At 37.8% G+C, this 26,772-nt stretch overlaps 1 protein-coding gene across 13 annotated transcripts in view; it reads right to left on the bottom strand.

The window, feature by feature from the left end:
• Positions 1-2,205: 2,205 nt before the first annotated feature.
• The window catches only part of Bptf (bromodomain PHD finger transcription factor), a 129,659-nt gene continuing 105,092 nt past the window's right edge, over positions 2,206-26,772 (bottom strand). For 6 of the 13 annotated variants that reach the window (XM_046427688.2, XM_046427691.2, XM_046427689.2 and 3 more), the window contains 11 exons: positions 26,539-26,744; positions 23,573-23,795; positions 22,143-23,065; positions 20,762-20,844; positions 20,265-20,490; positions 15,485-15,822; positions 12,253-12,426; positions 11,327-11,519; positions 10,228-10,312; positions 7,133-7,319; positions 2,206-3,124 (listed from right to left, as the gene is read on the bottom strand). In XM_046427688.2, coding sequence (XP_046283644.1) covers positions 3,088-3,124; positions 7,133-7,319; positions 10,228-10,312; positions 11,327-11,519; positions 12,253-12,426; positions 15,485-15,822; positions 20,265-20,490; positions 20,762-20,844; positions 22,143-23,065; positions 23,573-23,795; positions 26,539-26,744 — 2,675 coding nt within the window. In that variant the 3' untranslated portion in view covers positions 2,206-3,087. Of the gene's footprint in view, positions 3,919-7,132; positions 7,320-10,227; positions 10,313-11,326; positions 11,520-12,252; positions 12,427-15,484; positions 15,823-20,264; positions 20,491-20,761; positions 20,845-22,142; positions 23,066-23,572; positions 23,796-26,538; positions 26,745-26,772 lie in introns of all 13 variants that reach the window. The other 7 variants (XM_046427692.2, XM_046427696.2, XM_046427699.2 and 4 more) reach the window with 4 other exon arrangements.

The raw sequence follows: 26,772 nt of genomic DNA, 5'->3' as shown, positions 1-26,772 counted from the left end.
CGGGGAATTAAACCCAGGGGTGCTCTACTACTGAGCTATACCCACAGCCCTTTTTATTTTGAGATAGGGTCTTGCTGAGTTGCTGAGGCTGCCCTTGATCTTGTGATCTTCCTGCCTTGGTCTCCCAAGTCTCTGGGATCACAGGGGTGTGCCAATGCACCTGGCATCAATGCACTTGGCTCTTTAATATGGGAAACACAACAAAGAAGCCAGGATTTGGCCTGCCAGGAATGAACAGGAATTGGGGAAAGAACTTTTATTTCCAGATTCTAGGAAGGTAGGTTACAAATAATGGCATGTCTCAGGGTCTCTACATAACACTCCAGGCCACTTGAAATACAAAAAAACTGTTCTACTTTAGAAAGTAGCTCCAAAAGTTCACAGTTTTTTTAAACCTACTGTAGGACATTATATACAAATCCCACATAATTTGGATAGGAAAAAAAAGCATTACCAATATTATGAAAATACATTTTGTGAAATGGTTTCCAGGATTGTAAACTTGGCAGATAGAGCATAACATTGAAAATACTTTTAGCCAAAGAAATCTGTTGATGCAAATTAAGTATATTTACAGGCCTAAAGACTGGGATAGAAACATCCTAACAGTATCACAAATATGCATTATACTACTTTGATTACTGAAAGCAAAATAGTTTAATATCTTATTGAGTAGTAGAAGCTTGTCAAAGAATACTCATAGAAAAGCAGCTTTTGAAATAAGAATGTATGTTTTTCAAAAATTACTTTGGAAAGACTAAAGCTCTATAGTTGGTAAAACTATAAAATGTCTTCATGTATTTATATGGTGATAGAAATTGCAAAAGGCTTTATATCATTATACACATATGAAATTAACATCTTCCTGGTCTCAGGATTTTCATAAAATTTACCCTTTTTTGTACAATATGGCAATGCCAACAGCTTTAGAAAATATCTCAACCAACCAATCAACCAACCAACCAAACATTGTTTCATTAGAAACTGCACCAAATCCAATGTCAAAAACATTACTTTATTTTTCTAGGATGAAATGTCCTATTACGTACAAAAAGAATTGCTGTTTAGAATTTGCCACAATTTGTTAAAAACATAGCAATCTATTGCCTACAGGTAGGAAAGTTCTTGCCGTAACAAGTTTTAAATGATTAAGCTCATATCTATTTATATATATATATATGTATATGAATAAATATTACAGAAATACTGTGACATGATGAGATGCAGAATAACTTTATAGTTCATTAAAATGTAGAATTCTTGCATCAGCACAGTACATACATATGTAACATTTTTTAAAAACTAAAAGGACAAAGTAACTTGTATTTAATTACTTCCATCTTAATATTTTAAGCAAAAAACTTTTGTTTTCATGTTTCCATATTGAGCAGTTAGTCTCTTTAGTTTGTAAGGATAGGTTTAAGTGATGTCTTTATGCACAAAAAGGAATGGGCTTCATCAGACAAAATTAACCCAGAACAGCCTGTCCACCTGAGCATGTAATAAGAAAGAACTGGGAACTCTATAGCAATGTCTTTCTTGTAAGAAATTGGTCTGGGAAAGATTTTGCATAGCAGGGCAACATTAAACAGAAGGAAACTTTTAACTAACAATAACTAGGTAAGTTCCAGAACTCGGTAGGACAAAGCTAATATGAATTAGTGCAAAATTAGAAAAATTTTGCAAAGCTGCATAACCCAACTCTGGCAGACATTAGAGAAGCCATTGTTACAATGCAGTAATATCATGTGTAAGGTTAGAACACTGAAAGGAACAACATGCAAAATACACCTAAATTCCAGGGTTCCATTTTCTCCCTACTCCTCACGCTTCTTTTCCTTACAAGGAACAAACAAACTCAACCAACAAACAAAAAATACAGAGGATGGGGTCATCTAAAAATGTCCTTCATATAATATAAGTAGCTATGTGTAAAGGGTCATTTGCCTGGAATCATACCAAGTACAGAGGAAAGGCAACGTGTACTGTCATATCACTCTTATCATTGGTGCAATACAACAGGATTAGCACCCTGGAGATTTTCTGACAGGGCGACAACAAACTGGGAATTATAAAACAAAGGGCCACTGCTGTCCTGGAGAAATCCATCTGATTAGAGCCTTCTGTCTTTCTCAACTGGCAGCCCCCCCACTTCCCACAGAGGATTACAGATAATCATTGCGCACATTCAAAGACACCTTCGTCTGTGGGAGAAAAATTATCTCCATTTATTTTGTTTCATATACATCCATAGTTGAATTTTAATACAAAAAGAAAAAATTAGAATCTGACAAATGTTTACAAACAAGATACCTTCAAATAGATTTTGCTCATTTTAGCCTGGTGCAGAGTAAATGACAAACTGTACTGGTATATCAAGGCAACAGAGTCTGTAGTCCAGGACCACTCAGTCCAACCTTTCTGCAAGCTTAATTTTTGTCTACCATGAATAATAAACTCATTGTTGATTCCCAGTTGTGTGTGTGTGCACATGTGTACATAGCAGCTCCTTTCATAGAAAGAAAAGACATCCAGAGGTCGTCTTGTACTTTTACCTTCAGGAATCATGATAAGATACAGGATGGATTACATGTAACCGGGGCTGGATTTTATAAGAAAAAATAATTAGCTGACAAATGAGGGCAGCAATAAAAAAGCGTCTTTTTTTTTTTTTTTTTTGCAACAATAAATAAATACAGTCAAAAGTTTTCTGTGAGACTCTAAACCAGCTTCTTCACTGAAGAGCAGACGTGGCATTTCCATGGAGTTACACTTGACCCCATAGTATCTTTTTTTTTCTTGCTTTCTTTTTCTTTTTTTTTTTTTCAATAAACAGTTTTCCCGCTTCTGCCACAATAGTAAAACCATTTGATCTTGACAAGATAATGGTGTCGTTGACTTTGCTTTTCCCTTGACCGTTGGACAAAATTGGCCAAGAATATAATTGGACTGTTATGACCAATAAAAATGAAGTTTAGGTCAAGTCTTGTCAGGATAACCTGACTAAAAACATCTGGCTCCTTAATTTAAAATAGTTCAGACAACCAGATTCTTGCTGTGTTTTATGTTAGGTTAACACGCTGAACTTTAAGAAGCTGTAGACTGCAGTTTGTTGTTATGAGACCTACAGAATACAGAGAAAAGGGAACAATTAAGCACCCTTCATTTTTGGAAACAATGATGTTCTATGTGAATGCCAAGGCAGTCAGTCTGGGGGAAGCAGCCATGTTCTTTCACTCATCCTTGGCAAGCAAATAGAAGAGAACAATTAAATTTTTAACCTATAATATTAAAACTTTTCATTGTACACTAAACATGATAGCTCACTGGAAAAAGCCAATATTTTAAAAATATATATATATATATATATATGTATTTGTCTAATAAAGATTACAACATTTTTAGCCAATGGGACAAATATAGAGACATTTACAGAAGCATATCATTGTAGTAAAAGGAGTGTGTGTGTGTGTGTGTGTATGTGTCTATTTACATTGATTTGGGAAATATAAAGGGAAAATTATATTAAAAGAAGAGAAATAGAAATATTAAAATCACATTTTTTTCTATTAAAGTCCAGAAAGTCTTCTTTCTAGTTTCACAGTTTTATTCACAACTTTCATTAGTAAACCAAATTACTGTACAGTTACCAGGACTAATTCAAAGTACTTTATATTGCAATAGCAGATAAATACAGTATTCCAAGAGTTTACAATTTTAAATACATTGTTCAACATGGCTGCTAGAATAAATTTTTTAACCACTATACATCTTTTTTTAACATTAAAAAATTATATTAACTAATCTCAACTTTTGGGGGGACAATTTTGAATTATGTAATCACGTGGTACAATAAAACAGTGACCCCAACATCCAGTTCTGATTCCAGTTAAAAATTCAGACTAAAGATATCACAATCTGTAAGAAAAGAAAGAACATGGATGGTATAAATGATGAATTATATAACAAAGTGCAGTAATGAAAATGATGTGCAAACTATACTGGAGATCATAAATTGAAAATGGGGACATATGACAAAGGAAATATTGGAAATACATGATTGGCAAGTTTACTTATGTTTCATTCAGCTGTAAACCTTGAAATAACACAGACTCCCTAATAAGGCAGTAGTGAGTTGCCTTCACACAGCTCTTGACATGGCAATTTATTTAAGAGGAATTGAGCAAACATCAATTTAGTTTCCATACCTTTTAATGAAAATTATATAAATTTGAGTATATAAAAAGCTACATTAAATAACTAGGTGAGAAGACTTCCCAAGTGGCCCCTTTGGGCTGGGGGTGTAGCCTAATGGTGCTGTAGGTGCTCAGGGCAAAGCCCTGGGTTTGAGCCCCAGCACAACAAAAGAAAGAAAGTACTAAGTGGCCCACTTGTTGCACAGACTCAGCTACTAAGCCTCCTCTCCTTCCTCAGATTTCTGTTTTGCCACTCGCTCTAGGAATACTAGGCACTATCCTCTCCTTCATCAGCAGCTGCAACCCCTCATCCTCAGGGTTCTTCCTTCAAACTTGGCAGTAAGAGTGGGATTCAAACATCCCAGCTTCTGCCTTCCAGTTACTTCCAAAGGCCTTTTCAATTTCAAAACACAATTTTTGAGAAATTTAATCAGAGGAATAACTCACTGCATGAGGTACAAATCAGAAAGCACAAGAGCAGAGGGCTTGTGATGAGAAGTCGCACTCCTCTGCCCTATCTTCATTCAACCTGAAGTCCAGGCTCCCTGAGGCCAAGTCCTTCCATCTTTTAGCTCTTTGTAGTTAGATTTCTTATACTGCTATTTCTTTTTTTTTTTTTTTAATATTTATTTTTTAGTTTTAGGTGGAAACAACATCTTTATTTTATTTTTATGTGGTGCTGAGAATCGAACCCAGTGCCTCATGCATGCTAGGTGAGCACACTACCACTTGAGCCACATCCCCAGCCCCTATACTGCTATTTCTTGATTTTTCAACTTTATATTGTTTAAACCCTACTATGACAAAAGAGAACTGAGCTCTCTTACCCATTTTCTCACCCTACTTTTTGAGATCAAGTTTTTTTTTTTTTTTAAGAGAGAGAGGGAGACAGAGAGAGAGAGAGAAAATTTTTTTTTAATATTTATTTATTTTTTTAGTTTTCGGCGGACACAACATCTTTGTTTGTATGTGGTGCTGAGGATCGAACCTGGGCCGCATGCATGCCAGGCGAGCGCGCTACCGCTTGAGCCACATCCCCAGCCCGAGATCAAGTTTTATTTCCCTGTAATTATTGTATCTTTCTTTCTGTGTTTTGTCTATAGGCTGAATCTAAAAGCTGAAAATCAATGCAACGGTTTTATTATTGTCTGTGAATATCTTTCTCTGTAGCATCTAGTTTTTGCTAAGGAGGCATTCTTCTATAGCTTTTTGTTTTTCATGGAGTTTCTAATAGACTTTCTTTTTATTCCTTACATTTTTTATCTTTTAATTTTTAATTTGATCTAATTAGTACAAAATTTAACATATGAATCATTTCTTTCCCTTGACACCTCTGTCTTGGGAGAGGTCCATTCTCCTTCTCTAATTAGATGCTTGCTATATAGGCCTGCTGTACAACTGTCACCCGAGTTAGAATTCTTATACCTCTGCTTTCTTGATTTGCTCCCTTATTTTTGCTAATGCACATATATTAAAATAACATGTTATGAAAGGGTGCTCTATAATAACATAATCAAAAAAATGTATTTATTCTGCCTCTGAAAAGATTTTTTCCTCAAATTTTTGGATGTATTCCTTCATAACTTTTAAAGTCCCATACTATAGTAGAAATGTCTGATGTCGTTCTAGTTATTATTTTTGTATACTGTCTTCTGTAGAAGACCTTCTTTCATCCTAGGCATTTGGAAATTTTACAGTGAGGATAGATCTTTTTCCATTTGTCCATCTGTTTTATGTTTACAAACTGTTCTCCACTAATTCCAAGAATGTAATTTCCATAGAGGAACTGGGTTACTATCGGGTTCTCAATAATTATTTGCTGAATGGATCTGCTTGGATTTAAAGTACTGTATCTCTCATTAGCTCAGGAAACTTGTATTAAATTTTTTTTTAAAATAAGAAATTTTATATTAATCTTTTTCCTTTTTTTTTTTTTTTTTTTGTGGATACTGGAGATTGAACCTAGGGGTGTGCCATGACTGAACTAAATTCCCAGACCTTTTCATATTTTTGTTTGAGACAGGATCTTACTAAGTTGCCCAGGCTGTCTTTGAGCTTGAGATCCTCTTGCCTTGGCCTCCTAAGTAGCTGGGATTTTAGGCACCCAGGTTCAGAATGTTGATTTTTACGCTTGGTATGGAATCACTCAGGAGTTCCATTAGATAATATATAGATGTCTAGGCCCCAACCCAGCCAATCTGAAATGTCCAGGGATGATCAAGCTGGCAGCTTGGTGAATGCGGTACAAGTAAGTAATGAATCTCAAGGCTACAGAATGGTGGCAGTTATCATAAGAAAGGAAACCAGGCCTCCATGGGAAGGAAGAAGATCATGGGCTGAGAAAGGGGTTGAGGTTCAGAAATAGATGAGCATGAAGGTAAAGTTAAGTGACTTTCATACAAAGTTGCTCAATGATTTTATGTCATCCGAGGTTTGAGGAAAGGCCCATGGATTTAAAGTCTAGTTTTACCTACAGAACACACATCCAGAGAAACAGAACATTTTATGATTTCAAAGACAGAGCACACATAAATCAAGGAGAAAGTGCTTAAATCCCCCCTCTGGTCTTCCCTTAGAAGGGTCAATCCCATATAGGATAAAAACTTAGGGAAAGCAAGAGCTCTGCCTGCCTATGCACATCCCCATGGCTCTTAGGATGGCATCTTGCATTTTGGGAGCATGAAGTAAATACTTTTGAATTTAAAAAGACTCAATTTTTAAGCATATCAAAAACAGACCCAGAAATTTCTCACAGCGGAGCCTGTCCACTTGTCCCTAAGAGTATATCATAATGTGAAGTCTTGCTTTTTTTTTTTTTTTTAATTTTGACTTTCAGGTTCAAATTTCCCATAAACTGTATTAGCCATATTTATTAGATGGGACAGTGTAGAGTTTGAGGAGGTAAATTAATTCAGAAACTGAACATATGTGCTTACCTGCTAGCCTTGAATCCTTTCAATTTCTGTACAAAGAATGATTCAAGAACTTCTGCACACTGGTAAAAAGGGGAGTCACTTGGATTGTAGTAACGACAGTTATCAAAAATTTTGGTCATATCTGCCACAAATTCCGTCAGCTTTTCATAATATCGTCTTTGTACTCTTTCCTCCATGGTGGCAAGGTCTTCAAAACATAAAATGGAAACAAGTTTCAAAGCTTTAAGGTTCTTTCCAATATGAATACATCCTGCAGTTCTGACCAATTAGAATGTATATCTACTGTTCAAACAGTCCTGGAAAAAACTGCTTTATCACTGGAGATTATTTTGTAATTCATGAAAAATGTACCAGCACCTTTTCAAAAATTTTTTTCTTTTATTTATTTAATGTGGTGCTGAGGATCAAATCCAGTGCCTCAGGCATGCGAGGCAAGCACTCAGCCACTGAAGTACAACTCTAGCCCCCTAAAATTTTGTTTTTGATTGAGGTTCTAAAATAGAAATCCTGGTTGTTGTTAAGAAGGTTCCTGTGCTTTTAATTAACTATATAGAACAGCTCTTCATTTAATTGGTTTAAGGTAAAGGAAGCCACACAAACAAGGATCTATGCACATTTAAGTATAATAAAGTCTCACATGCAAACAAGTACAGTGTCTACACAAAGAGAAGTGGGAATCTAGAATTATGAGTAAAATCTCTGTACTAGTGGTTTTATGATTCTGTATTAGACAAATAATATCATTCTTTATGCAATTTCATTGCTGCCTTATAACAAGTGATACTAACTTACCATTCATATCAGTATTAATATAAACGTATCTACTAAAAATAAATGCAAGGGAAAATATTAGCTGATATGAATAATCCTATCAGCTTATAATTAATAGTTCGGGCAGAATGCAGCAATAAGTGTCATCGAAGTGGTAGACAGGTATGACGTTTAGTTTCAGGATGGGAGCTGGTTACCAGACTTTCAGTTGCACCTGCGACCTCCAGGGAGGAGAAAGGAGTTGAAGGTTAAGCTGATCACTGATGGTCAGTGATGCCTATGCAGTGAAGCACTCATAAAAATCCCAAAGGACTAGGTTTCAGGAGAATCCAGATAGCTGAGGATGGGCAGGTTCCTCGAGATGGTGCCCCAGAGGCAACACGGAAATCTGTGTCCCTTCCCTATACTTTGTCCTGTCTAGTGTTCATCTCTATCCTTTAAAACAAACTAGTAGACATAAATGTTTCCTGAGTACTAAGAATCACTGTAGCAAAGTAAGGGAACTGAGGAAGGTGTGGTGGGAACCCCAATTTACAGTCTGAAATGTAACATCCTGAATGACCTCTGGTAATGAGCCAATGTTACAATTTTTAATTTCTGCTATTAGGACAATGAAAGTGTTTCTGTAGCTCTTCATGTCTTTACTACCAGTCTCAATTTTTTTTCTGTGTTTGTTTTGCCTATTTTTTGAGACATTTATATTATTGTCATTATTACTGAAAGAGTTATTTTTTATAGCTGGGCATAGTGGCACACACCTGTAATCTCAGCAACTTTGGAGGCTGAGGCAGGAGCATTGCATGTTCAAGACCAGCCTCAACAACTTGGTAAGATCCTGCCTCAAAATAAATAAAAAATAAATAAAAAGCTGGCTCAGTGGTAAAACACTTCTGGGTTTGATTCCCAGTGCCAACCCATAAACCAAAAGCTACTGCTGATTTTTCCTGTTGGTTCCTGCACACTCCAGAGGAAACTACTACTTTCAATTTAGTTTGTATCAGTCCAGACATTTCTAAACACATTCATGTACTTTTAACACACAATTGTTTACTGCTTAAAACCTAGGTACTGTTTGATAATGTTCTCTTCCTCTAACAACATGTCTTAGAGAGCTATATTGTCTTCATGTACCTACAGAAGAGATGATATTATGAAGCATATATATAACAAAACTGAGAGAGGAAAAGAACAGAAAAACAACCTAGTTCTTCAAGAAAAGAATTCTGATTAAAAAGTTAAGGTATATTTAATTAAATACTAAACTACTGCTCTGAAAATGACTGACTCAGGAATACATTTGCATTTACTCTTGGATTCCCTGTCTCTTTTTCTATTTCCTAAATTTTTTACAATTAGTATGTATTATTTTTATTAGAATTTATTAATGTATTTTAGCAAACAATCCCGGATTTCTTCTCAAAGACTACATGAACCCAAAGTATGTTCAGTGTTTAACCCCTTTAATCTGACATTCAAGAGCATGGAGGTAACCGGCAAAGAATTCCCAGTGGTGTCGGTCCTCTCAGTTTGTGTGATCTGATGTTCACACCGTGGTGAAACTGCCTAATGCATCCTCCTCATCAAGCAACAGGCAACTGTGCTCATCTTATCAGAGACAGTTCTAACCAAGTCCCACTGCTTCTTCTTGACTTTCCCTCTTTTAAGTGGCCACCAAACACAAACCCTTCCCATTTAGAAAATGCTTCAATGGCTTTGGAGCACAATTCTTCCATCAGCTGAAACTAATCCTTTGGCAGCTTTTTATCTATTATAATTTTTGTAATCTCTTTTAGAAATTCATTACTTTTTAATAATCACTTGTAGCTGTTCGTCTTAATACAGTCAGTTATAGCTACTATTTATTGTCATTTTTTATGGGAAATTAATCTATATTCTCTTGCATCTCTATTGCAGGTCTATCAACTTTGCTCTCCTTCAGGAAAATGTGAGGAAGAGGTGACAGCAAAGGAGGAGAAGGTTAGACATTTATTCTTTCATACAGCTGCATAATACTCCACTCACATCATTGAATTTTGTTACTCCTCTGCTGATGGTCATTCATTTCATTTCCAGTGCTTTCACAATTGTAAGCACTGTTGTAATGAATAAGCATTTGTGCATACATAAATCCTAAGAAATGAAATTGCTGGGTTCAAGGGCAAACACGTTTAAGCTTGCCAATTTACCCTTTAGAGTGACCATACCAATTTATACTCCCACCACCCTTGCTCAAGATATCCTCATGATGTACGAACTTTATATGGATATTAAAACTATTTATTGAGATTTCCAGAAAAAACTTCATATCCTACTCAGGTACTTACCCATAGGTTCCTTAATAACACCATAATAATCTGGTGCATCATTAGGGTCTACTGGTTCAAGGAAAGGCCAGGCCATCTTATGAGCCTATAATAAAAAATAGGTTATCATTACTGTCAGGTAGGAATACTAATTTTATTTCAGTTTCTCAGGTGAATTACCATACCAAAAAATCCTTAAATTGTAAAAGTCAGTTTTGAATCTGAGATGAAATTATTGAGATCAGATGATTTCCACTCTAGTCACAAGTTACCTAAGATGAGCACACTCTATAATAATGGCTCTCAAAGCTGGTGGGAGGACCTTGGTGGTGCGTGTGGGGAGACCACTAGCTTGGGAGTCATGACATCTGTGCTCTGGCTTCTGCATGATGACCTGCCAGTGGAGTGATGCTGGCACGCAATCACTTGCGTAAAGCTGGGGTGGATGGGTTCAAAGTGTTGAATGGTTACCACTGCTGGGTAATGAGGTGGTAAAGATGTGACGTTAAACAACATTCAACCACATATCGAGTCTCTGATTCTCCTTTCAGCTCTTCCAATTTCTGTGATTCTGATTACAACAGAAGAAAAGTTTCAATCTGATGCTCTGTATATGCATACTTCTCCAGTACTCCCTAATCTTGTAAACCATGGAGATCTCCCCCTACTTTTTTTTTTTTAAACAAGGGAATGGGGGATAACTAGAATTTAACCAAATTCTTCCCAACCTATGGCCATGACATAAAACTTTGTTGAAGAACTGAATTTAAGGGGCTGAGGTTGTGGCTCAGAGGTAGAGTGCTTGCCTGGCATGTGTGGGGCGCTGGGTTAGATCCTCAGCAGAATATAAAAAGAATAGAATTTAAGTTAAAAACAAGTTAGCTGTTTTAACTAAGAGTGTTAGCTAAACATCAGCTGAGATGGGATGCAGATACGGGAACCGTGGGGAAGCTCATGCCACTGACATGTGGAAGACCGACATCCATCAGGCTCTTCACTCCAAGAGCTGGGAGTCAGCAAACAGTCACAAACCAGAAGATCAAAAGTTCAAACCCTAGAAATTTTCCAAAGTCATGCAGGTTGGTTCCATTTTCCAACGCTGGGCGCAGGGGCTTCTCACCTGTAAGGAACGCAGCACCCTCTTCAAGCCCTCATAATCTTTCTCGGTGAGTGGCGTGAGCACTGTCATGGCATCCTCTGTCGACTGGCACTGTGGACAGACATACTCATCAATGAGCTCTGCCTCACTTTGCAAGATGCCAACACAGCGCCCATGGTACCAATTCTGACACCGATCACAGCCAATATAAAATCTGTAAGATCCGAAATGGAAATGTGAGACCAAAACACATGGGATAACATTGGTTCTAATTTATTTTTAAAAACAATAAAACATGCAAGCGAAAATGTGCTAAACCCTGGGGTATAAAATAATTTTAGTATTATGGTTGTTTTAAAACTCTTGAGATTGACATTCCAATGTGTTAATTTAGTATTTCTGATGTTAAGAACAAGCAGTAAAAGTTTATTAAGAGAACTGTGTAATATTGAAGAACCAATTTGAAGAAAAATATAAAACATTTAATTGATTTTAAATCTCAAAACAAAATAAAACACAAAATCTTTCAACTAGTACCATATCAAATGGGTGTTCAAAATCCTATAAGCTAATAACAGAGTCTCAGAGCTTGTACCCAAATTAGCATTTCTAACCTACAATAAACCACCATATCAAACACTGATAAAGTCCAAACAAATCAGGCTATTTTAATCTCATTAATTTCTATGTTAAATATTGAAGAATCAAATCTGCCATTAAACCACATTTTCCCCAATGCATCTCAAGCATTCACTATGAAGCAACATAAATTTCAAAGGGGAGGTAAAGAGGGAAAAATAGAAAAAAAAATTGGAAAGGAATTTGTATTGTAAGTGTATAATATATGCAGCAAAATATCTTGCTTTTTATTTTAAAATAAATAAATAACCAGTCAGAGCAATTTGGCTTCCTAAGTTATTAAATATGATGGTCTTATCAGAACTCACTGTGACTCATCATAAGGTGTTCTGCAGATACAGTACAATTCCTCACTGCTGCCCTCTTGTGCCCGTTTACAATCATTACAGATGTACACATCCATTTTCTTAGCCTCCTTTTCTGTGATGCCAACACATTCTCCATGATACCAGTTAGTACAAAGATCACAGCCAATATAGAACCTAAAAGTATTCACAATGAAAATGACAATGTAATTGTCATTTTGAGCTGCATGGTACTTAAATCTGTCTTCCCGGCCCTGATTCACTTTTCTTACAGGATAACTTTCTGCAATGAGTCAGCTAAACACCCTAAATCCAACCATGCTAACCCTGGCAAGCTACAGCATCTGACACTGTATCAAGTGTGAAAACATAACACTCACATCAATTTCAACAAGCACACTGTTTAGTGAAATATGGATCTTTAAAAACATACTGGAATTTGAAAAAATAAACAACACACTGATGGTAATGTCTTCCTCTTAATGAATGTGTGTAAAACTAAAACAGGCACAAAAACCAAAGCCAAAGAATCGAAGACTTACATCTGTCAAACCTATTCCACAGAAGCCATTTCAATATCAGGGCTATTTCTTAGATAGGTTTGAAAATGTATCTCACAATTTAAATTTGAAAACAAAGCAAAGCGCAAACACCAAGTAAAAGTTACACTACAAGGAACATGCAAGGTCAGCCAGGTGCAGAAGATAAATGGTCAAAACATGATATGAAGAAGAAAACTAAAAAGGTACATGTAGTAATTCACTTTCTGCCAAGTTTCCTAAATAAATGTTGGCATTAATCTAATTAAAAGTCACCTTTCATAAAAGATGACCTGGGCCAGTTCTGCAGTTAATACAATGTATGTGACTATGTGGAGAGCGCCTGGTTAGTTAACTGGTAAGGAGTGCTGAAGGAACTGCTTGCTTCAACTCAAAACCAGGGACACACAGCAGGGAGAATGATGTAGAACAGTTATGTGGAAGCTGAGGAGGCCCTACGGTATCTGGCAAGCTGAGGCTGTATGGGTATGTAATGGTAGGCAACCTCAAGGTTTTGTAATTACGCACCCTAATGACAAACATCAAAGTGTCTCTAACAAAGTGTTGATAGGCACTCTGCTGCAACGCCATGCCAAAGTCAGTTAATGTGAGTCACAGAGAACCAGACTGGCCGTGCTGACACCACTGACAACCCTTCTTTCTACCAAGACATTTCTTGGTAAATTCACCTAGAAGAGTGGAAATGGGTCTTCAAGTTTCAAACTGACCTGCTTCACAAATACGAGGGAATAACACACAGCTGTGTGGCTTATCCTATTACCAGAAATACCTTCTGAGGCATTTCTCTATGTTGTCTCTTCAATGTGGTAGGCTATCTGTTCTCCAAGTAAGATCAGGACTTGAATTTCAACTTTCTTTTCAGTAATAGGGAATGTACCTAGGGGTACTTTACCACTGAGCTACATCCCCAACCCTTTTAATTTTTTGAGACAAGGTCTGGCTAAATTGCCCAGACTGGTCTCAAACTGCCACACTTGCCTTAGACTCCTGAGTAGCTGGGATTACAGGCTATGCATGAATTTCAATTTTTAGTTACTTTCACTAGATTCTCAAACCAGGGAGGTTTGAGAAATTAGGAAATACTCCTTAAAAAAAAAAAAAAAAAACTTATTCCAACTAGAACAGGGAATGAACAAACCAGGTATACTGAAATGTTAATGATGACAAACTAAAAAATATGAAATATCCACAAAATAATGAGGCAATCTCAGTAGAATGAGCACACGTACATGTGCACCTCATTTTATGCAACTCAGTTATCCCCCAAAAATTGTGTATGAAATTAATTTCTATGATTTGAATATTTTAAACAGGCCAAAGAACCCTTATTATTTAAAGAAATTCCATAAGCAGATCTTTTTATAAAGAAAGTAACTCATGTTCTGTTTTGTTGAGGGAATCATTTAGTAGGTTTTGCTTAAAGTGAGGCACACTTATACCAAACGGAGGGAAAAATCAGTTAATAGTGTTCCACTTTATAGACTACGTATAATTTCTAATGAGGTACGACAATGAAAAGTGAAGATGCCTAAACTGAACTGTATTTAACTCAACACAAAAGTGTTCATCTGGTGTTGGTGGACAGATGACAACGCAGCCCAGCAGCACTGCAGCAGCCACAGTGCTGTCACCCAGTCATCATTAAGAGACCACTGTCTATCCTACATATTGGTCAGACACCCACTTAAGGTAGACATTATTAAACAATTCTAATTCTAAATGATCATTTTTTTTTAAAAGCATAATCAAACTTTTTGGCACTGTAAAAAAAAATACTGTGGTTAATTGTTGCTTTAAAAACTGGCTTATGTTTTAATGTTCAAAATAAAAACTAAATATTTAATGATAGTAATGACAAAAAAAGAAAAACTAAATTTATAGATTTCTGTCTCTAAAGTCTTGCTTATATTATCAAATACAAGTCACCCTACTGTCAAAAACAGCTTCCAGCTGCCATGGTTATCAAATTTTTGAGTCTTATGCTTGAAGAATGGGTAAAAGAAACTTTTTTTTTTTTTTTTTAGACGGGGTCTCTACTGCCCAGGCTGGTCTTGAGCTCCTGGACTCAAGGGATCTTCCCAGCTCAGCCTCCTGAGTCTTGGGTGCAGGCAAGTGCCACCATACTCAGCTTTAAAAGGAACTTTTCTTTTATAAAATTTTCTGACTTTTGTTCTCAATAAGGTGTTTGAAACTTTGACAAAAATTTTATGTTGTAGAATTCCAATATTTAAAAAAAAGGAGAATTGCTTAAAAGAAAAAAATTAAAAAAAGGGAACCACTCAAATTTGAAGCCTCTTGAACCAGTCATATTCAGACTCCAGAAAGGACCTTCTTGGTTCTGGGCATTGATAGTAATACACTTCCTCCAAAAGATTACTGATGGATTTGGAGTTAATTCAGAGCAAACAGGAGGAAGCAAAGGAGCAACAAAAAGCTCGTTTTTGACAGAAAAGAATATAACGAAGGACACAAGACTCATAAACGTGAAATAGCAAATTTTACTTTACTAGTGTCAGAGTTAAAATATCATATGTAAGATCAGAGAGGAAACATTATTATCCTTACAATCGATTATTTTCACTTATAGTGTTACCAATACACACATTGTCTTCAAAACTGTCAATTTAACAGCTAAACTTTAAAGAATAGAAACTAGAGTTCAAAAATCTACTCACTTAGATTCATCATAAGGCGTTTTACAGATACAGTAAAGCTTTGTGTCCTTCTTCGTTTCCTTTGAGGTAGTAGAAATCATTTTCTTCTTCTTGGACTTTGAGCTGGAGTCTCTCTCCTCTTCCCGCTTCCTTTTCTGGGAAGCTGTAGGCAGTGGGGGCGTGGGGAGCAAGGCCGAGTGCTGCTGCTGCGGAGGGGGCGCTGCAGGAGGTGAGGGTGGAGGGGCTGGGGGTGCTGTGGCCACTGATGCTGGCGGAGAGGGTGCTGCCACTGCACTGGTCTGCACAGCCTGCATCATTTCCTTCTCCTTCTTCATTTTCAGATCTCTCCTCAGCTCTTCCTGTTGTCAATTAAAGACAACGTAAGAGGATCGTCAGAATTATGTATAGGCATGACCTAGCCAGGTGGTGATACATGACCCCACTTCCTGCAATAGCTCAAGTTCAGTCTGATGTGACAGTTTCAGTAATTCTAAGAGTCTTCTTGCTATATCTTAAGCCCAGAAATACAAAACAAAGAAAGCTACTAGGAGGGAAATCAGAAAGATAAGCAAATGCCTAGAAAGAATGCCCCCACCAGCCAGCCCTTGTCCTGTCCAGGTACTCAGTGGTTGCTTAAGGTATTGTGTTTTTTATCTGTACGCATTCTTGTCCTTACAGGGAGACAGAATGTGGACAGAACATGAGACTCAAATGCACTCTGATCAGCACAAAGTGAATGAGATTGAATGAGCTCACTTAAGATCCAGGGAAGCTAAAAACAAAAGATGCTGTTTTTGCAGTATGAGTTTTGCCATGAATTAAAATCTTGACTTTTTCACATGAAACATTACTCCCTGCACACAACTCTGCTGTCCAGGATGATGAGTAAAGCAAATTATGTTACCCAGAGAAAAGACTACTGCAATCAGCAACTACAAAAACACAGCGCAAATAACCACAGCCATGAACAAGAAAATCCTTTAAAATCTGAGACATTTATAAATTTCCACAATAATTTAAAATATCAAAAACACTCTGAACACATTTTTGTTGTTTTCCTTTTAAAAACTTTTAGGCTTTCAGGTCAACAACTTAGATAGCTCACATTTCTTTTTTCTTTCTTTCTTTTTTTAAAAATATTTTTTAGTTGTAGATGGACACGATACCTTTATTTTATTTATTTTTATGTGGTGCTGAGGATGGAACCCAGAGCCTCACATGTCCCAGACAAATGCTCTGCCACTGAGTCACACCCCCAGTCCTAAATAACTCATATTTACTTTGAAAATTTTTCTACAGAAGCCTGAATGACTTTTTCCCTCCTTAAAAAAAAAAAAAAAAAACAACTATCCCATTGATCTTAGAGCTATACTGAGATGAATTATTCTTTTAAAAATACTAATAAATGTTTGAGGTTATTCTAGGTATTAAAGGTTTACAGAGTGGGAGACTCTTGAATCTCTTATTCATGATGGAATAGTTGAGAAGCGCAGAAAGCCCAACACTGACTCTCCGTGGCTGTATGTTGTTCATTACTTCTTCTGTTCCCATTTTTTGCTATTATAGTAATTTTGCTTAAATTCTAAAGACACAGACTAGCTTCCCCAGAGCAAAATGAACAAAAGAAGGTGCTCTAACTGGTAATTTAAATGAATTCCTGGACTTACAGAAGTTTTATAGATTTTAAAACAAACACTTTGCCATGTACGGTTGTGCACACCTGCAATCCTAGCTACTCAGGAGGCTGAGGTGGGAGAATTCAAGTTTGAGGCCAGCCTCAGCAACTTAAGAGAGATCATGTCTCAAAAGTAAAAAATAAAAAGGGCTGGGGAGTAATCAGTTGTGTAAGTGTCCCTGGGTTAAACCCCCAGTACTATTCAAATAAAAAACAAATAAGTAAGAAAAAATAAAGCAGAGACATCATGAAAAGAGAGGTCTATAAGAAAGGAAGGAAGGGAGGGAGGGAGTAAGAGAGGGAGGGAGGAAAAGGAAAGAGGGAGGGAGGGAGTTAGTTTCAAGGATTTCCCTGAAGAAAAGGTCCGTGAGTCTGGGAAAAACAACACAGCAATCTACCCTGTACTTTTTACCTCTGCGCACCACCTGCCTCCATGCCCTAAGGTACATTAGTAACAATCATGATGTTAGTACCTTGGGAAGCTAAAATACACAGGAAAACTCCATCAAATAAAACTGCATGGTTTATGTAATGAATCCATTTTCTCTGGAGAGTCTAGAGACAGTCTGGAAGTGAGAACATAAGTGGTGTGGCTAACTCAACAGACCTTCTGTATTTAAAAAGACAGAAAAAATGTACTTGAGATTAATTGTCTAAACTTACATAAACTCGGCAACAAAATATTAAGAAGAGCAAATACTTATGCCTGAATAAAACAGAGACAACTCGCTGGACAGGGACACAAAACTAAGCAGGGATAAAACTGCAGGCCTGTTGGGCTCCAGGTTCAGAACCAGGAAGTGGCACCCAATCCACAGCAGGGAACAGGCCCTAAAAATGCCTTCTGGGACTGGATGCTGTGAGCAGGCTTCCTGCTGGAAGCCAAAGTTGGCAGAGTGAGCCTGGGCTTCAAGGGAGGAAGCAAAAGCCCAACTCCTCTGACTCAGGATGAGTCTGCAACACTCAAATATTTGCCAAAAAATGAAAACAGGTTACCTATGAAAAAAGGCAACCAACAAAATCAATAGCAGAACCTAAATTTACTTTACTGCAAATAAAATTAATTTTATAAAACAAACTGACAAAAATTTACATGTGGCCAGGCGCGGTGGCCACATGCCTGCTATCCCAGGGACTTGGGAGGCTAAGGTAGGAGAATCACGAGTTCAAAGCCAGCCTCAGCAACGTTGAGGCACTAAGCAACTCAGTGAGACCCTGTCTCTAAATAAAGTACAAAATAGGGCTGGGGATGTGGTTCAGTGGTTGAGAGCCCGAGTTGAATCCCTGGTATCAGGAAAAAAAAAAAAAAATTACATGTGTCTACCACATTTGAAGAGCTAAATAAAGATCTGAGTTTTGTCAAAGATAAACAATAAATATTTTATCAAAAACACAAGTAGGGGCTGGGGTTGTAGCTCAGTGGTAGAGCACTTGCCTAGCAGGTGGGAGGCACTGGGGTTCGATCCTCAGCATCACATAAAAATAAATAAATAAAATAAAGGAATTGTTATCCACCTACAGCTAAAGGGAAAAAAATAAAAAAAAAAAAAGAAAGAAAGAAAGAAAAAAGAAAAACACAAGCAGGGGGAAAGGCAGAGGAATAAAAAAGACAAAGCACGGGATTTGTTGGATGGCAAGAACTATTCTCTTTGATACCTATAATGGGGGACATGAAACATGCATTTTTCTAAGCCTTTTTTAAAACTTTGAGACAGGGTCTCCCTAAGTTGTTTAGGACCTTGCTAAGTTGCTGAGGCTGGCTCTGAACTTGCAATCCTCCTGCCTCAGCTACTGAGTTGCTGGGATTATAGGTGTAGTCCACCAACCCAGCTGCACCTTAAATTTTAATACTAGTTGTATGAATCAACATCACACTAATTACACTGTTTTGTAACGTACTTTTTTTTTTTTTTTTGATACTGGGGATTGAACTCAGAGGCACTCAACCATTGAGCCTCATCCCCAGCCCTATTTTGTATTTTATTTAGAGACACGGTCTCACTGAGTGGCTTAGTGCCTCAAAGTTGCTAAGGCTGGCTTTGAACTCACAATCCTCCTGTGTCAGCCTCCAGGGCCACTGGGATTACAGGCGTGTGCCACCGCACCCAGCAGGATCTTAAGTTCAACACTAACCTAGGTAATTCAGTGAGATTCTTCCTCAAAAAAAAAAAGGGGGGGGGATGGGGGCTGTGAGCATGGCTCAGTGGTTGAGAGCCCTGGGTTCAACTGCCAGTATGAAAAAGGAAAAAAAAATTAAGAAACTTGGGGTTTCAATGTAATACTCAAGTCACACATAATAACAAACGTTGTCCACTTTCTTCCAATCTTTGCCTCTTGTTTCTTTCTCTTGACCTAACACATTAGCCAGAACTTCCAGAGATGTTAACTAATAATGCTGGCTGCTGGCACCATTGCCTGGTTTCTGACTTTAGAGGGAAGATGTCTAACATCACAGTTATGTAATGTTGCCCACTGGTCTGGTGGATATTTTCCTTGTATTTCTCACCCAAAACTATACATTTTATGAGATGTTTTAGATCGCCTACTTGTCTTTTAAAAAGCTGTGCATGACTGTTCCCCTGTCATGAGAGTGCAACAAAAAGGAGGAAATAGATGTGTCCGTATGCATAAATATTCAAATGCCCTCTTCCATTTTTCAATAAATTCCCCAAGAAAACAGTAGATCAGCAACACTTTCAGAATTAGTTAACAAGTTAGGGGAAAATTATCTTTTTAATTTAAATGGTCACAGTTTGTTTTTCATACTTATCATTATTTTGCAGTACTGTCAGATCTTTCTTGTGGGACTTGGGTCCCAATAACTTTTGGCAGGATGATGTTATAGATTATAAAAGCTATTCTCAACAGAGATCTAAAATATTTTAATCAGTGAATTAATCTCTCAGAGTGCCTAGTCAGAGAATATGATATAAAAATACACTTAGAAAAGCTCTATTGTTTCAAAAGATACGTATGCCTTTTTTACTTGATGTACTCCAAATACATGAATGTAAATTCAAGAAAGTAAGTGGAAATTTTAGGCTTAATCAGAAATTCAAGGCAAAAAGAATAGCATGAGACACTAAATACTGAACATAAAGGTAAAGGATACATACACCCTCTTACCTGCACTTCAATTTGCAGATCTTTGTCTAGGAGTGCTCTCTTTTTCAGGATTTCGGCTTTGAGTTGCTCTTTGTGTTTGAAGAGCAGAGCAGAGAGCTTGGTAGCATTCTGCTTGCTCCGTTTCTGTTCCACACTCTCCTCACGCTTCCGTTTTTTGGCTGCCTGTTTTTCTTCTTTATCTATCTTATCCAAAATATACTTCATCACCTGGTTACAGACAATCATTCTAGAGAAAAATATACAACCTATGTAATGCTGGGCGTTTTAACCTGCAAGGTTTAAGACATGAGTCTTCTATGTCCCTACAGGTGATACGCAAACTTTCTGTGACTGCAAAGCTTCAAAGAGTGACTCAAACCCATTATGCACAACTATTAGTGCCAAGTGTTCTCAGTTAATGAACTTCAATCAAGACAAATACAAAATAAGAACGCTTGCGTGTATACAGGCTAAAGAGAAGAGACCAACACAGAAGGAGGCCCTGTGTTTCTCCCTACCTTTGATTCTCTTCTCTTTCAGCTGGAGTCATGGTCTTTTTCTGTTTTAAATGTTCTATTACAGCATTATGCTTCATCACCACCTTTAGAACAGAACAAATCCAAAAGTGCACATTTTATAATGACCACAGGTTAGTTAGCACACAGATGACAACAGTAGAAATCAGAGCACATGTGCTTTTCAAAGAAATGGTAAGAATTTTATATCATTAATACAAATAAAATTAGCAGCTACTAGAAGGTCTACACGTTGGGTATCATGTTAAGATAGGCACTTAACAATACTTTATTCTTTACAACAACACTGACCATAGATATAATTTTATAAGTAAATTTATAAATTCTGAAACATAAATTAACCAACTTGCTTGAGATCAAATAATAAATAATAAAGCCAGAATTTTCACCCAACTCTCATGCCCCAAAGGCCATGTTTTTAACATTATGCTTATTTCCCAGGCATATATTTTAAAGAACTGTGTTCCCATCTCCGCTTATATAAAGATTATAAAGAAAGATATTGGAAAAACTTTCAATTCATAGATTATACAGTACTGAAAGCTAGATAAGAATAGGCATATAAACAAATTACATAATTTAATTTTATAGGAATATTACCTTACATGTTAAAATCACAAACATGATCTCATTTAATCATTTTAATAATCCTGTGTGGCTGGAAAGAAAGGAGTTTTAATGAGATAGTTCAGGGTTAAGAGAGTTTCGTGACTTGGTAACACCTGGAATCCACACTCAAATTCCTGCCTCATGCGAAATGGAGTGCACTGTAGACGAAAAGCAAAGCTTTCTCCGGTAATGGGAGAGGATGTAATGTGCGACTGCAGTGTAGTGGAATAATTCTCAATCATCTAAATTGCCTTGCTTTACTAAAATGCTATTGCAAGATGTCCTTACATGGTGCCACTTTTTATTGAAGCTATGGAACAGTATTTAAAACATTTTTACAAGGTGTGGCTAGAAATGCAAATGAGTTAATCTCTCTACAATTTGTGTAGTCTCTATGCATACTAAGGAATGACAACTGCAAATAACTTCAAATGAATTGCTATAATGCCTGAAGTAGCTTTAAGGCTAAAATCTTCAAATTTTGTATTAACGATATTTAAATTCAAAATTCTTCCCCCCCCATCTTAGTTCTGAAATATAGGAAGTTATTCATAAGCACTGACTCTCTAGAGCCAAAAAAAGAGTTCCAAACCATTGCAGTCATTTGCTGCCTTTGGTCCACCCAGTGCTGCTTCTATTTGAACATCAATGATTTTGTCTCATTTAGGAAACCTAACACAACCAAACACTAAGTCTACTGCACAGCACAATATTTCAAGCTACTGAACATGCTGCTTTGACTTAATAACTTTACCTGTTTCTGAATGATTTCACTTTGGTTAGAAGCTTGGAGGGTGTGTTCACGCTTAATTTCTATCTGTTGCTGCTTCTTCTTTTGCTGCTGATCCCTGAGTTGCTGAACCCTTTGCAACTGCTCTTGCACACTGGCTGCCTGCACTGTAACCACATTCTGAATCTGGTGAGTCTGCACAGCACTGCTTTGCTGAATTTGAATAGGTAACTGGAGTTTGATTTGCTGGGGCACACCACCTTGCTGAGCCTGTATCTGAGCCACAACTTGTGACTGGATCTGAGAGAGAACCTGGACTTGTTGTTGCAGCTGAGGCACAGCAATGACTTGGGGCTGTGGCTGCTGTATTTGTAGCTGAGGACGGGATGGGGATGAAACAGTAACTTGATTTAACGTTTGTCCTGACGAAAGAGTTTGAGTTGAAGACTGTACCTGGGGTTGTGATTGTGGCTGGCCTTGGGAAGGAATCTGAAGAGATGTATGTGGCTGAATTGGAATCGGTTGTGAGGTTGTAGTCTGAACCTGGGATTGCTGTCCAGGAGACACTTGGGATGGAGTTGATGGACGTATTCGAGTCTGTGGTGGACTTTGGACACGAACAGGAGACTGTCCTTGGGCATTACTTTGAGGCTGGCACTGTGATGCAACTTGGGGTTTAGATAACTGTGCTTGGGTGGGTTGTGCTTCAGAAGGGACATGGGATGCGACAGTTGTTTGGGTCTGAACTTCAGGCTGAGTCTGAACTTCAGGCTGAGTTGGGGACTGGGGATGGGGCTGGGGCTGGGGCTGGGGCTGCGCTGAAGGCTGAGCAGTCTGTGGCTGGGCTTCTGCAGGACTCACACTGGATGACTGAGCTGGTGGCAGGGTTTTGGCTTGTTGCACCTGTGTCTGGGGTGATGATTTATTCTGTTTTTGTTCACCTGAACCTGTGAAAAAGAAAGACAAAGCATTTCTATTATTCTAGAACATATGGTTGTGGTTAAAGAAGAATGTGAAAGGGATTTCCTAAAGCTGATAATTCTAGATTTTGGGATAAAAGATTACAATCTTTGAAGAGGTCCACTTAGATATGCCTGGGTTAGGACTCTCCTGAACTGGGGAGAGGGAGACCTGCTTCTTGGCTGGCCTCTGTATATTTTTCTAACTCTCCAGAGAACTGGCTTCCAAAGCAAGATGCAGCCTCTGGAAATGAACAAGGTCTTCTGAGCCAGGGTAATATCAAGCCTCTCTTTTCTCTTATGGGTGCTGGCAGTTAATAACAGGACCCTGTAATCACAGAATCTGAGCTGGAGTAGGTACCCTCCCTGAGATTTCGTCTGTGACAACCCTCAGCACCTATGAGGCTCGGCAAGGAGGAAGTGCGACATAGTTCTCATGATGCCCAGCAACAAGTGGTAATAACATGTGGCCCTCTCAGGAAGCCCAGAGTCTACCTGCTGCCGCACTGGACACCGTGGTAGTGGTAGTACTGGCTGCCGTGGCTGTTGTTGCCAATGGGGTAAAGAGGAACCTCTGAACGGTGCCATTTGGCATTGCAGCTTGCATGAGCTGCTGTCCTGGACCTGGGAGTATAGTCACCCCTTGAGGTATTAACTGCAACTGTCCAGTAGTTTGACCTTGTCCTTGAATTACTACTGTCAAACCTTGATTGCCACCCTGTGGAAAAAAACACACAGCAGGTAAACAGTGTTCAAAACACCAGTCTGTAAAGCATTTTACTACATCATTTCTATGTTGTAAAGATCCCTCACCATAATGAAAAAAATATATTTGAATATCTAAGGAATGCTATCAGTAAGAATTTAGATAAGCTACAATAAGGATATGTGGAGTGTTTGGTGGAAAACAACAACAACAATCTGGAGTTCCAGATCAAGCTCTTCAAATGGACAGTCAGATATCTATCTATGAGCAACATCAATCCTCCAGATCCAAGTTTCCTGATCTAAAATAAGACACTGGAGTGAATAAGTATGGGCTCAACAAAATTCTGAATTTAAATAACCTGATATTTTCAAAGTACATTGATATATACTGCCTCATATACTCATAATGGACTTGGGAAAAGTCCGGTTAGAAAGGTCAAGTCCCCTGCCCAAGATAAAGATGAGCTAAAATAAGGAACCCATGAGCATCAAATTTTGTGTGTGTGTGTGTGTGTGTGTGTGACCTGAAGTAAAAAAAGCTTAGGGTTCCAGGTATCAAATGCAAACCCCAATACAGGAGGGTCACAAAGGTCTGAGCAATTATCAAAATGAGGACAAGGGGGCTGGGGATTATAGCTGGGTTGGTACAGTGCTTGCCTTGCATGCACAAGGCCCTGGATTCACTCACCAGCACTACAAAAAAAAAAAATGAGGACAAGAACCTAGCAACCTTAACCTAGTAATCTTTGACTGCCAGGAACATGGCAAAGAATTAGAAAGCAAAAGTGAAACATAATCCCACAAATTCCCAATTGCCAAAACTGATGCCACAAAGTCTATGTACTGAGCTCACTATACTCATGAATCTCTCAAAGCTTATTTACTCTTGCTTTTCAAGAAAAAGAAAAAAGTATATGTTCCTTCTCCCTTGGTGTTGGGGATTGAACATAGAGGTGCTCAACCACTGAGCCACATCCATAGCACTTTTATTTTTTATTTAGAGACAAGGTCTTGCTAAGTTGCTTAGGGCCTTGCTAAGTTGCTGAGGCTGGCCTCAAACTTTTAATCTGCCTGCCTCAGCTTCCCAATCCTAGCCACTGGGATTAGAGGCATGTGCTACTGTGCCCAGCTTGAGATTTACACTTTTTGTGCAAGCTCAAAAATTCACAAAACACCAAGAATAATTTAAAGAACAATTATAAAGTGATTATCTATAAAACCACCACTCTGGTCATTGTTGCCAATACCCATGAAGCCCCCATGTAATGTGCCTTGATCTTGATTCTCTTCCTTTCCCCTAGAAGTAACCACTACCATTATTAAAAAAAAAAAAAACTATATATATATATATATATATATATATATATATAATTTGTAGTTGTACACAATAACTTTATTTTATTTAATTTTATGTGGTGCTGAGGATCGAACCCAGGGCCTTGCACGTGTGAAGCAAGCGCTCTACTGCTGAGCCATAACCCCAGCTCCACTACCCTTATTTTAAAATATATATATATTTTTAGTTATACATGAACACAATACCTCTACTTTGTTTACTTTTATGTGGTGTCACCTGTCATATAACAAGTGTCCACGTAAGTGGAGTTCACATTCTGCATTCTACTGCTCTGTTAGTCTGTCTATTCCTGCCTTAGTAACTCACTTTATGAACTGGTGAAGGGTGATAGTTAATATGTATATAAGGTTATCACACAGGACAAACCCTCCCATTCTTCAACAGTACCTTAGCTATTTTTGATCCTTTGTACTTTCATTTAAGTCTTATTCTTTAAAAAAACAAACAAACAACAACAACAACAACAACAAAAACACGTCTTGGGATTTTGATGGAACTGCATTCAATCTATTAATCAATAATGGATGACAATATTGGAAGACAATATTGCATTTTCGAGGGAACCAGTTTAATGTAGTCAAAATTTGGTTTTCCCATGGAAACTGGCTAACTAATAAACCTTTGGTAGTTGGGACTCCAGAGTGGGATTTACTCTATATCTTGCATTATAAGAAGTACACTTGTTTTTTTTTTCTTGTTACAGAACTGGGGACTAAACCCAATAGTGCTCTAAAACTGAGTTACATGCCCATCCTTTATTTTATTTTATTTTTTTTGTAAATTTAGAGGTAAGTTCTGGCTAAATTGCTAAGGTCTGGCTTTGAACTTGTGATCTTCCTGCCTTACCCTCCCAAGAAGCTGTGATTACAGGTGTGCACCATGGCACCTGGTTAAGTAATCTTCTTGGACTCCAGGAAGCAGCCTTCTTAAAATAAGTACATTTTAAAACCTATCAAAAAATCAGGACGTGGTTTTTTTTTGTTGTTGTTCTTTCACATTCCTGCCCTTTTTTTTTTTTTTAAGAGAGAGAGAGAGAGAATTTTAATATTTATTTTTTAGTTTTTCAGCGGCGGACACAACATCTTTGTTTGTATGTGGTGCTGAGCATAGAACCCGGGCCACACGCATGCCAGGAGAGTGCGCTACCGCTTGAGCCACATCCCCAGCCCCAGGACATGTTTTTAAACTTACAGCAAGAATGAGTAAGACCACCTCTAAAGTTAAAGTTAATGTATGTATATACGTGGCTGTATAACCAATGTGATCCTGCAATCTGTACACGTGGAAAAATGAGAATTCATACCCCATTTGAATCAAATGTATATGTCAAGATCATTGTATTGTCTCGAGCAACTAATAAAAAATAAAAATAAAAAAATAAAGTTGAATTACTTACGTGGCCCTGAGTTAACTGAGTAAGCTGAGCCATGGTAAGCTTCACCTGTCCTTGTTGGGGGCGAGGGGACTGTGGAGTTGGAGACTGTAGACTTGCAGTTGATGCTCCTTTCTGTCCAGGTGTTGAGGAAGCTGGGCTTGGGGCAGAGATGGCAGTGGAAACAGGCTGACCTCTGATGATCTGAGTCACCACTTGCTGGGGAGTGCCTGTACAAACAGCAAAATATCCTAAATA

The sequence above is a fragment of the Marmota monax genome, unplaced genomic scaffold (genome assembly GCF_021218885.2).
Source record: "Marmota monax isolate L192 unplaced genomic scaffold, Marmota_monax_Labrador192_F-V1.1 WCK01_AAM20220418_F8-fsc00285, whole genome shotgun sequence".
NCBI lineage: Eukaryota > Metazoa > Chordata > Mammalia > Rodentia > Sciuridae > Marmota > Marmota monax.
Note: the sequence above shows the minus strand (reverse complement) of the source record. Positions and strands in the feature narration are given on the sequence as shown.